The sequence below is a fragment of the Ambystoma mexicanum genome, chromosome 13 (assembly GCF_040938575.1).
Source record: "Ambystoma mexicanum isolate Mex_15411 chromosome 13, UKY_AmexF1_1, whole genome shotgun sequence".
NCBI classification, from domain to species: Eukaryota; Metazoa; Chordata; class Amphibia; order Caudata; family Ambystomatidae; genus Ambystoma; species Ambystoma mexicanum.
In genome coordinates, this window is record NC_090938.1 from 527667020 (window position 1) to 527679950 (window position 12931).

The following is a 12931-nucleotide window of genomic DNA, read 5'->3' on the forward strand; positions in this document are numbered from 1 at the left end:
GTGACAGGTGTTTCTCTAATGTCCTTTTTACAATGATGGCTCCGTCCATCCTACAGATAGAATAGCTATTTGGCACGGCGAGGGCAAGGGCTGGGCCTGCTGCCGCGTGGAGCCAAGATTATGTTATGGCTAAGAAGTCCAACTTATGTGTTGTAATGATGTCTGTGATGTCTAGTGCATGGGCTGGTAGAAATCTAGTGTTGATGAGGGCGCCTAAAATGTTGTTGTCTGGTGTTGGTCTGTTTAAGATTTGGTACAGGGGCAACCAGTTCTGAGTGTTAGGAGTGAGTTCCTTCTAGGGATAGTGCGGGCATAGGTGATACTAATGTGTCTCATAGGCTTAATTCTAGTTGCCAGATTGTTGTTCCTAAGTGTCAGTGGACAAGGACGACTGTACTTGTCATTATATTTGATCAATTTGTTAGTCACTTGGAGTGCTTTATAGTGGTGGTTGGGGGCTGCAGGGAGGAAGCTGGTTGGCTGGATGGAGCAGGAGTCTGGAAGATGTAGAGGCATGGATGTAGATCGGGATAATCTATGGCTCGGCAGGGTCATTGCATGATTTACGCGAGTGTAGTGTTTAATTAGGTAGGCAGACATATTGGTCAGTTTAGTTGACATACTTAGGCAGTAGTGGTAATTCCTGCTAAATTGATAGTAGTAGGGGGCAACAAGGTTCCTTATTGTGCAACTGTGTTTGGCACATGTTATGAGGACCTAAGCACTTTTCAGGAACCTGGCTAAGGGCAGACTGGAGGCGGTTAGGTAACCACAGGAACATTTAAAAACCTATGAGGTAGTGTACAACCGTGCATTTCACAGATTATTGGCGAGCGGCAGACAAGGTGGCGCTAAGCAACTGTAGGCGTATTTAAAAGCATATAATGCCATGTGGAGCAATTTGCTTTGCAAATTATTGGTTAAAGGCACATGGGTGGCACAAATTACTTAAGATTATTGGCTAAAGGCACATGCATGGCACACTGAAGGCAACAGTACAAGAGCGAAGTTATTGCTTACCAAAGTCAATTTGTATAAGCGCTTTATGAATAAACAATACAATACATTGTAAGAACCTTACTGCTTCCCGTTAAATCTGATTTCTTATCTAGTGTGCGTTCTTTTGAGATCACACGAGCCTTGTTCCTACTGTATATAAATAAATAATAAAAGTGACTTGGACCCCAAGAGAGGGAATCCCCAGAAGTGTAGAGGAAGGGGGATACGACATAGGAGTGCACAACTGAGGCTTCACTGACCCCTTCCATTTCTTTGAAATTAAGACAGGAAATGACAAGTGGGTTGCAGAGGCCAAAGTGTAGCCAGGAGTGCCCTCGCAAAAGGCCCAGATGACAAAGCACCATTCAAAGACAGGGGCTGACAGGTGCAGTATGTCCAGCTCTTGAACCGGTTCATCTGTGGCATAGGAGAAAGCTGGAAGAAGGCTAAGGGGCAGCAGCCTACAGCATGGTGGTCGATATGGGGAGTTCAGAGGTAGGAGAGGAATTGAGAAATTAGCAGGTAAAAAATGCAAACTGTGCAAGAAATTGACAACATGCCCCACAAGAAATTGGCTATGCATGGGGAGTAGGCAGATGCATGGAGGGTGGGAGGAGCAGAACACTTGGTCAGGAATCTTAAATTGGTTCCCAGTGATTTTTAATGACTCCTGCTGTGAAACACATGTTGTTAGTGTATGGTCGGGTGGGACAGTTCGGGATTCTGTTTTAAGGTAGACTAGATGCTCCAGTAGATATCCAAGACCACCTACACCAATCATAACATCCTCCGAGGCTACAGGCTTGCGCTGCCAATTCATCTCACTGTGAAGCCCTTCAATGCTTTCGCTTGTGGCAAATGTGAAAGGATACTGTATTTCTCACCCAGTGTCTTATGGTCACCCAAGGCAATGTACGATTAGAGGCGCTTCACCCCACTGTTAATCTTTGGTCTTGCCCGCCGATTATTGGGCACGGCAAGCTTTCCTCCTCCCTGTCGTCTGCTGTTTTGAACTAGATTCGGTATTCTTAACGCCCCCCCTTCCTCCCCGACTGGACTCACCATTCTTGGGCAGCCGCTGGATGACATCCACCGCCGCCTGGAACTGTTTCTTGTGTTCTGTCGCATCTTGGACCCTTAGCATGTCGCTCATAGATCCTGAGAAAAGGAACAGGGACAGTTCAACTTACTGATGCACAATGGACAGCATGAACGATGAGACTAAACGGCCGTATCGAGACGAGAGCTGCACTGGTCTCGAAAGATAGCTAGTAAAGGATGATTGCTGCACTTTGTCTCTTGTGTGTTTACTCTGGATATGCTGTATTTGAGCCGTAACCTGATCACATTTTCCGATAAAGTGGACGCTATCTACTTGGCTACGAGCACCTGTGCTAAAACGGGACCTTTGAGCTGTGCATGTGCATATGTGCTCCTTGACACTGCGTACAGTTCTTTTTAAATTGTTGCGCAAAAATCAGCAACGTTATTACCGAGGTGAATTGGCACAATTTAAAACAAATATACTGGATTTCTAGCACTTTTGGAGCCTATATGATGAGGTCACAAAGCAATATCCTCAGAATGGTCAATGCAGTATCACTCAATGTACATTGTAATCAAGTCAATTCCGATTTACAGTTATGTTTAGTATTAATTAAAACAAAATCCAAACAAGCATTTAACAATATTGCAAACAGTATGCAGTTATAAGACATGGCAGCCTGCAATACCACATTTGCTCTGTAATGAGTTATTAAGCTACAGGTGGGACGTCACAGTGCCTCCTGCTGGCGCCAGCAGAGCGCAGAACTCCAGCTGTCACTGCTGCACTTAAAGATGTGAAAAGCTATTCAAATTCCATGCTTATAAAGCAGCTTTCTCTGACACTTTGCAGAGAGTAATTGACAAGGAACGGTTTATAGTATATTGTTTAATTTGTGAATTTCTGGAGTTTTACACAAGTGAGCAAGAATCAATCAACATGTAGCTTCTGATTTTAAAGCACAAAATAAAAACGTTTTTCGATTCATTTTTATTAAACTGCTCAAACTATTTTTCTTCAACACTTCAAAAGCTGCATGTTAGCTTTTTCAAATCCAAACACATTCTGCATGAATTAATGTATTGCGTCTATTTGGCCCTATGGGAAGAAGGCCCTTCTCGCAATAAGTAATTGGACTAGCAGAAGAAACATGCACACATCATATAAGGTTATAAAAATGGCTCATTATAGGCCTTTTATTCATACCAAACACCTATATAATAAACAAATAAAACACCAATACACACAAACAAACACACAAATAGATAGATTAGAATATAAGTTGCATCACTGTTATCCCTCATCGTGCAGCTGCAGCGCACTCCAACTCCCCTTCTGTATTCGTCCTTCAATGGACAATACAATAACTATTTTCTGTAGTCAGTCCGCCTGCAAAATATCTATGTGAACTTGCTCTGTTTTCCCTGCTACTTGTTCATTCTGTGAGGCCCGCAGAAGTGCAGACTTTATTACTGGGATGGGAGAGGAGTGTTCAAAATGGCTGCGCATCGACGCCATGTTATTCTGGCTCGCTTATTACACACTAGCATTACAATTATATGGAACAGCAAATGTAAGAAGACCTCTTACATTAGATTAAGCAAGAGACCAGGTATTAAACGAGATGACAGTGTGTGTCCATCTATAATAATAACCAGGTTACTCACCATAGTGACCACCTTACTCCTAGTCCATAGTCCCCTTTCCTCCATACTTATGGGACATTCCTCCGTCCTGTGGGACGGGACCGGAGCACTTTGTAAAAGCATCAAAAAAATGTTGCAAAAATGCTAGTCCTTCCTCTCTTTCTACGCGGGGTACGACACGGGGTCGTAACCCCACCCATTTTAGCTCCGCCCCGCGCATCGCCATCAGTCCTTTTCTATCGCCACATCACAGACCTTTAAGAAATAATAGAGGAACCTTATTAGAGGGGACGGCGGGCGGGCGTATGGAGGAAAGGGGACTATGTACTAGGAGTAAGGTGGTCACTACGGTGAGTAATCTGATTGTACTCCTACGTCCCGTCCCCTTTCCTCCATACTTATGGGAGATACCCAAGCACTCCTTACAGGAACTATGGGTGGATGGAAAAAAACCCTATTGAAAAAGGTTCTTCAGCACAGCCTGGCCAAACTGAGCATCAGCCCTGGAGCTTAAGTCTAGACAATAATGTTTACAAAAAGCAGATGGGGAGGCCAAAGTAGCTGCTTTTGCGATGGTCTCCCAGCGGACATATTTCTGAAAGGCAACCTCAGCTGCCTTGCCCCGCACCAGGTGCGCATGAATACCTTTAGGAGGCCGACGACTCTGAACAGTATAAGCCTCCGCAATACAGGCAGCGATCCATTTGGAGATAGTCGCCTTAGAGGCCTGTTTACCTTGTGGATTACCAAAGGTCACCAACAGTTGAGAAGAGTTCCTAAATTCAGATGTTCTGTCTAGATAGAATTTAAGAGCCCTTATCACATCCAAACAATGCAGAACCCTTTCAGCTTCTGAAGCAGGGTTCGGAAAGAAGACCGGTAGGGAGATCGATTGGTTCAGATGGAAATCAGAGACCACCTTCGGCAGGAAAGAAGGATTTGTCCGTAGGACCACCTTATCCTTGTGGAAAACCAAGAAGGGATGCTCCAGTGATAAAGCTTGGAGTTCACTCACACGCCTTGCTGAAGTAACAGCAACCAAAAAAGGACACCTTCCACGAAAGGTGCTTGAGGTCCACCATGGCCATTGGTTCTAAAGGTTTATGGCACAACGCCATAAGAACCACATTCAGATCCCACACCGGGTGCGGCTTGTGAACCGGGGGATAAAGGCGCGTCAAACCCGCAAAATGTCTCCTAATCACTGGATTAGACAGAGAGTAAGAGCATTGGTCCATGGATAGGTAGGCGGATACCACTGAAAGAAGTTCTGCAAGACATACCGTGAATGCCTGATTCTGCTAGGTGGGACACGAAAGACAACACAGTGTCAATCGTAGCCGCCCTTGGGTCCAGCTGTTTGTCTAAGCACCAATGACAGAACCTAAGCCATTTGCTTCTATACTGAGACCTTGTCGAGGGCTTCCTGGCTGCCTTAATAATTCGCATGTTATCCTCAGAAAGGTTGAGATGTTCTAATGACTTGAACTCAGGCAGTTGATCCTGGTAAAGCAGATCGAGACTCACTGGTAGCCTGATCGGTGGATACACCGACAGGTGTTGAAGTTCTGAGAACCAAAACCTGGCCGGCCACCACGGGGCTATGAGCAGAAGAGAACAGTTCGAGTTCTTCAGCTTGCAAATCGTCCGATGAATCAGAGGCAGAGGCGGGAAAGCATAGGCCCTCATGTTGTGCCATGGAATCTCGAGAGCATCCCCCTTAGAGGAGGCTCCCAGGCGTTTCTGGAGGCATACAGAGGAAGTTTCTTGTTTGCCGTTGTCGCGAAGAGGTCCACTTCCGGAGTGCCCCAACGCAGGAAAATCCAGGAGAGGATCTCCGCCTTCAATTCCCACTCGTAGCTGACCATCATCCCCTGACTGAGGGCATTTGCCGTGACATTCAGCTGGCCCGGAATGTGTACTGGGACTAGCCAGACACCATGACGAACCGCCCACTCCCAAATCTAGATGGACAGGTCCACGAGAGGGGAAGACTTGGTGCCCCCTTGCTTGTTGATGTAATACATTGACACCACATTGTCCGTGCGGATACGGACCACTTTGTTGGCAATGATCGGTCTGAACGCCTTGAGCGCTAGGAAGATCGCCAGAAGCTCCAGATGATTTATGTGGAGGAGCTTGTCCTGATGCGACCAAAGATCCGAGACCTGAAGAAGGTCCAACTTCGTACCCCAGCCCAGAAGGGAGGAGTCCGTCGTGACCGTCACCATAGGAGCTGGGTCCTGAAACCCGCACCCACCGACAGGTTGCTGAGAGACGACCACCACTCCAGGTCCGTTCTCATGAAAGCCGGAATCAAAATCAACTTGGAGTCCAGATCCACAGCCTGACGCCAAGAACTCTGAAGAGCCATCTGAGTGCGCCTCATCTTGAGACGAGCAAGAGGAAGAGCCAACACGCACAAGGCCATGAGGCCCAGAAACCTCTGGAACCACCAGGCCGAAATGCTCTCCGACTGCGCAAACATCTGACACGTGACAAACAGATCCGCCATTCTGTCCCCGGTCAGGTACATGTAGTCGATTGTGTTCCAGCAAAAACCCAGGAAAATCAAGTCCTGCGAGACCATCATGGAAGATTTCCGCCAGTTCACCGTCAGCCCAAGATGGAACAGGAGCTGAAGGAGAGACTGAAGATTGCACACAGCTTTTAACGGGCAAGTGCTGCGTAAGAGCCAGTCGTCCAAATACGGATATACATGGATATCCTGCAGACGAAGATAGGCCGCAATCACCGACATCTTCGTGAAGACACGTGGCGCCGAGCTGAGGCCAAAAGGAAGCACACGAAACTGGAAGTGCTCCTCTCCCACAGAAAAATGGAGATATCTCCTGTGTGGATTCCAGATCAGAATATGCATGTACGCATCCCGAAGGTCCACCACGCTGAGCCAATCGCCCATCTGCAAAGAGGACCGAATCTGGCTGGGCGTAATCATCTTGAATTTCTCTTGGGGTAGGAAAAGATTGAACTGGGAAAGGTCTAGGATGGTGCACAGGCCAGCCTGGTTGGGTTTGGGCACCGTAAACAGCCGGGAGTAGAAGCCCTCCCCTCGTTCCCCAAGGGGAACGGGCTCCACAGCTCTGAGGTCCAGCAGTTTCTGAACCTCGGCTATTAGGGAGGATGACCCAGACATTTGGAAAGGAGGGTTGAAGGGCGGGGTGGGGGGTAAGGGTAAGCGGAAGCCCGCCCGAGCGACTGACAAGACCCACTGGTCCTCGGTGATGGTCTGTCATGCCTCCCAATGAGAAGCAATGCGTCCTCCCACCGTGGACTCGTGCGAGCACGGAGAACCCTCATTTGGCAGGCTTTTCAATGGTGTTACCACCTGAGGAAGAGGCTGAGGAGCGGGAGAAAAAACGAGTTTGTTGCTGCCTCCGGCGGTTATTACCCAAAGGGGTATCCGCTCTGCGGGATTTTCGATCTAGAAACCCTCTGAAGCCAGAGGAGGGCCGGCTTTGCGACAACGGTCTCTGGTTCCAAAAGGAGTTTTAACCAGGACGGACAACGACTTTGCTGTCTGGGTGCTGTCCTTCGTTTTGGTCAGTTCCAAATCCGTTGTGGAATGGAAAAGCTCCTTACCATCAAACGGCAGGTCCAACACCGTGTCCTGCACATCCTTTGAGAACTTGGTGGCATGCAACCACGCTAGTCGAGAGGTATCAACTTCCAGCATAAGGCCCTGAGCCGAAGTGTCGACGTGATGAGCCACGGCCTCCAGGAGATCCTGGGCCAAGACCCTGGCATCGGACAATCGCGCCTTAAAGGGCTCCAGCTTCTCAACCGGAATGAATTCCTCGAACTCAGACAGACCTTTCCACATTTTCATATTGGCCCCCGCTAACACCAATTCTGCATTGGCCTGCCGGAGCTGCAGGGCCGAGTTAGCAAAAACCTTCCTCCCGAGGGAGTCAAGGAGCTTGTCCTCTTTCCCCAGGATCCGAGTAGCCGTCGTAGAAGAGGATGCTGCAGGCCTGGACTGTAAAGTGGCCGCAGCCACCACCGTGGAGGAGGGGGGCGGACAAGACGCTAGGGCCACCTCTTCCAAAGAATGCAGCCTGTATCGCGTGTCAATTTTCTTATTGACAAAGAGTCCAGAGTGTGGCTTCTCCCAGACTCTACGGACCTCGGCCAGAACATCCTTCTGCAAGAACAGGCCGGTACGCTCCGAAGGAGATAAGGCGAACGCCCCCAAAAGCACCCCCTCCTGCAGAGCGGGTGCCTGGGCACTGGAACATCCAATAGACACATCATGTCCAGTACCCGGTCGTGGAAAGCTCGAATAGAGCGGGGTTGGTCTTCGCTGTCCTGATCGCCCTGCGCATCATCCGACATATCAGGGTCTTGCTGAGCTGCATCAGGCACCGTCTTGTCCAGTGGGGACAACGGGGGCAAGGGCGGAAGGGTTGGGGAAGGAACCGTAGGCAATGGCAGCACCGGCGAAACCACCAGGAGCGCGGGTGGAGCCCGAGGCGCAGGCGGGCATATTTCCCTGAAAAGACCCTTAAAATACTCCCTCATGGGGTCGGTACGCATGAGCGTCTGATACTTGGCAAAAAAAGCGTCCTCTGGGGAAGGATTTGGAGCTGCCGGAGGAGGCTTCTCATGAGGAGGATAATTCCAGGGACGCAGAGGGAAGGGGTGCCAAACAGGCCCATCCCCAGAAGTGTCCACATAAATCAAGGGTGCCGAACCCACAGGCAGCGAGATGTTGTGCGGAATAGGCATCTGAGCGTTCCATTCGTAAACTGGACGAAAAGGATGTGCACAAGGAATCCTATGTTCACCCAAAGGACCAAACCCTACACCTGAGGCCGATGGCTTAGTTGTAGGGGGTAACACCCAAAATGGCCACCGTGGTTGTGGCGGGAACGGCCACCATTTTGCCATCACCTGAGGGGAACTGCGGCACGAGTGGAAGAGAAGCACTGGTCCCCCCGATGTATCAGGGGTCTTCATGTTAGCCTTAAATTAAAAGTTATTTATGCAACAAAGAGCAAGCTGAACTGGTGTGAAGACAACAATAGGCACCATATAATTAAATTCCAACAACCCATTGGACAAACGGGCACTCCAGTGAACTGACTATTATGATTTGTGACCTTAAACTTTCTTTTTACACCCTTTCTTTTTTCAACTCTTATTTCAAAAATTGATGAAAAATTCTGAAGACAACAATTGGATCTTTGACCATTCTTTGAATTGACATACAGAACGAATGACTATCTGTCGGCGCAATTGGTAGGTAAAATATGTTTCTTATCTCATTTCTCCTCGGCATTGGGCAACCTCAGTGCAAATTTTACCTATGCAGCCCCAGACAACAACCAAAAATCAATAAAGCTTATATTAGGAGCTCGCTTTCAAGATTGCAAGCAGGTTGCAAACAGATTCAATTTAAAACTAATGTCTATATTCTGAGCCTAGGCTTGGATTGCTTGCTGCTAACCAGTTCCCCGCCGCAGGGTTAGAAATTAAAATTGGATAAGCTGGAGCTAAAAGCAGCTCCTGGGGTATCCAGCATTAACCAGTGACCAGGAGCTACCACTGGGAAGGAGGAGCTTGTACATAGCAGTCCGCATATATGCATTCCACATATGATGCAAACATATCCATAATTGATTACTCCGTATGCTTTAAATGTGATTTAGTTGTGTCTGAATGTTTAATTATAGATTTTCCCCAAATACACAGAGTTAAATTCACCTAGGTGTTTTTGTTCGGCATCAGTTGGCCTGGGCAGCCAAAAGTAACTAGGCCACAAGCAGGAGCTAAATAGTTTGCAGCTCCTGTAAATTATTTTTTTTTTAAAACTTTGTGTTTGGTTTGTTAAAACCTTTACAAAAAGCAGTAATAAATAAGCAAAAAACATAAATAAAAAAATAAAAAACTTTCTAGCAACTTAGGCACTACTTTGCAAAGCCTTTACAAAAGCAGAAATAAACAAAGAACTTCATACAAATGCAAACTACGAAAACGGAATTCAGAAGACCCAATACAGATGCTACTTAACATGCATATCAAAAACGTACTAACTTAACATTGAGCTATACAAATCCAAAATGCATCTAATCAAATTTCTAAAATATCAAAAACTCTTTATCAAAACTCTTACTATATACACACACAGCAGCGATCAGGTCACAATTCATAAAATCTTAAATATATATTAATCTTATAGTCACTCATGATGGAGAGACCTCCCCTGAATAACTATGTTTTTCTTCAGATAGATCACAAATATTTTTCAGAAAGGCAATTAATCTAATTTTAACACAATTGTGCAACATTTGATACCATAACAATTCTCTATTCAGAAAGTGTATAGACTCTACAAAATGTGAGAAATAGAAAATTCTCTGCGGAAGGAAAACTGGACTGACAAGTAATAAGTGTTAGAGAGTTTCCTCTTCTCCTTCCACTTTACAGAACCAACACCATTTATCAATACCACTATTCTTATTTCTAATGTTTAGTATCTCATTAGTTAGTATAACATTCATTCTGAATCACATTGTTTGGTTTCTTATCCCCCTACTGGGATACTTTATCAGGTATTATATCTCAGGATAGAATTTCCCAAAAGAACATACCTAACTCTAGATTCTGGATCTAATGATGGTTTCATTATTAACACACCAATAATTACTTTTTTAATATTTTTTTTTACCTTATTCGGGTTCTCTAACAAAGTGGATAAAGGTAATCCAAGATTCAATAGTATAGTTTCCACCTCAGTTTTTAATTTAGTCATAAAGACTCCTGCAATATCTGCACCTGCTATAGCATAGAAATCATCCTGTTTTGATGTTCAACACTTCCTCCATAACAATGCTCTTTTACATACAACATGTGATTTCAGTGACTAGTACAAAATCATACCAATCAGTTCCATAGGAACACTTTTTGGCCGGAAGAATAGAACCCCTCTCCACACGATCCCTTCCACCACTTTTAGGTAATCTATAAAATCGTACGCAAACAACTCAAGACCATACAATAGTCTTGGGAGAACTTTCATCCTATAAAATTCTCTCACAGGTACCATAGAGTATTTACCATATTTTCTTTCAACTGTACGCATTTGTCTAAGTGCAATTTCAGCCTTTACCTTCAAGCAGTTTTTAGCCATATTTGATTAACCTGTTCCAGTGAAGGAGTAACCCAAGTATCGCAAAGTATTTTGGGACATTACCTGTTTGCCCTCGCAGTACCAGGAAAACTTTGCTTGGATCTTGTTTCTTTTCCCCAAGCGAACAATAACAGTCTTGGATGAATTAATTTCAAGTTTTAAATCCCACACAAATTTGCCAAATTCATTTATCAAACGTTGAATCCCACTTTAGTGCTATCCAACAAGAAGAAATCGTCGGCAAAGGAGATCCATCCCACTGCTACACCTCCTAACTTAGGGGCAATCAATCCTTTCGCCTTTAAAGCAATACCTGCACCAGACGTATAAAGGTTAAAAAAGGTAGGAGCTAGCATACACCCCTGTCTTAGTCCATCAATATCGATTTCCTTAAATAAAAACCGTCTGAATTTAGGCGTACTTTCAGTTTTGTGCTGGAGTAGAGGGCTAGGATTATGTGTAACAAACCTTGCAGCATACCCAAATCACTTAACCTATTCCACAAAATGTGCCTGTTTACCATATCGAAGGCCATACTAAGATCCATTGAGGCTATAAAGACCGGTATAGAGTTCTTCATCAAGGCAGTCTTCTGTAGACAACGAATAATCAGGCCCCCACAATCCGTTCCCATACCTTTTTTAAACCCCATTTGTTTAGTATCCAGGATGTGGTTGTCGTCAATCAATTTCTAGAGCACTAGAGAGGCGAACATTTTAGAGTCTGCTTCGGCTATGGCAATTGACCTATAACTAGTTGGGCAAAGCCGGCAACCTTTTTTATAGATAGGGAGTATATATGAAAGTCTCCAGGATGAGGGTATAGTCTTAGTTTTAAGTACGTCATTAATGAGAATATGAAGCACTCTTGCCCAGAGGGCCCAGACTCCTTGTATTGTTAGATTCTATAATGTGTCGAGAAATAGTCTCAACTGTATTTTCTAGAGACCAATTAATATGTTCTTTACTACAGCCGACAAAAATCATTCCCATTTCCTTTGTAAAGATTAGTAAAATGATCTATCCATATTGATTCTTTAATGGGATCGATAGTCCTTTCAATTTGTGTAGATTCCAGACTGTTAACTAATTCCCAAAAAGTGGCTGGATTGTTCTTTAATGCGTAAGCATCATTTCACCGTCCCTCTAGTACAATTTACCTCTATACCCTATAAGGCAATTCTTGAAATGTTGTTTTGCCCATTTAATTTTAACTATTGTGTCTGAAAAATCCCCTCCCTCATTTCTGAATGGCCTTATTTCCTTATGCAGCAGCTCCTTTTGATCATGAACCATATTATCAGTACTGTGATGATGAATTAGCTTTTTAATAGGAATTATTACTTTCTTATCCTCTAGCTTTCCCATGGTTTCACTCAGATATAGCGAGAAGTTCGTTACTGAGTATCTTTTTACACTATTTGCCAATTTAGACGAGTCAGTCATGTAGCAGAGTTAACATGAATTTTTCGGTTTTACGTTGAGTCCATTTCAGTCTGTTGCCACTTGTGTTCACAGTGACTCCCGCTTCAAAATAGTCAGTGTTATCTCTAGGCATGCTACGCTCAAAGTAAACTAAAAACATTGAATGGTCACGAGAAAGAGAATCTCTCACTTCAAATTTTTCGATTCTCTTGCTCAACTGGCAAGATAAGAAAACAATCAAGTATAGACGATGTTCCCCTAGATTTCCAAGTGGGAGACTTATTTGCCACCAACTCCAAACCCCATATAGTAGTGAAGGTTAGCCATAGGGCACCTCGTAATTTCCTATTACCTCCCATTAGTACATTAGTCCCTCGGTCCGGCCTCAATTCATCCATCTGTACTGAATCTATGTTACAGTCATTATTTAGATCTCCTGCTACCACTATTTGGCCTCCTTTGATCTTATACAGCCACTGATCTATTAGTTCTCCCAGTGTTAATACATATTTCTCTAGCTGCCTGTTAGAATGGTCCCTCGGATTCCAATACACATTAATTACCATTATAGGTAGCGGGCCACCCGGTTCGTCTACATAAAATGTGGCTATTAGCATACTGCTTGATATTTTCCATTCTTCCCTTTTCACAATTGATTTCCCCT

The 12931-nt window shown here is 44.9% G+C and overlaps 1 protein-coding gene across 3 annotated transcripts in view; it reads right to left on the reverse strand.

The window, feature by feature from the left end:
• The window catches only part of ACBD4 (acyl-CoA binding domain containing 4), a 1158671-nt gene that overhangs the window by 1084104 nt on the left and 61636 nt on the right, over nt 1-12931 (reverse strand). For all 3 annotated transcript variants that reach the window (XM_069634234.1, XM_069634235.1, XM_069634236.1), the window contains exon 2: nt 2062-2157. In XM_069634234.1, coding sequence (XP_069490335.1) covers nt 2062-2152 — 91 coding nt within the window. In that variant the 5' untranslated portion in view covers nt 2153-2157. The remainder of the gene's footprint in view (nt 1-2061; nt 2158-12931) is intronic.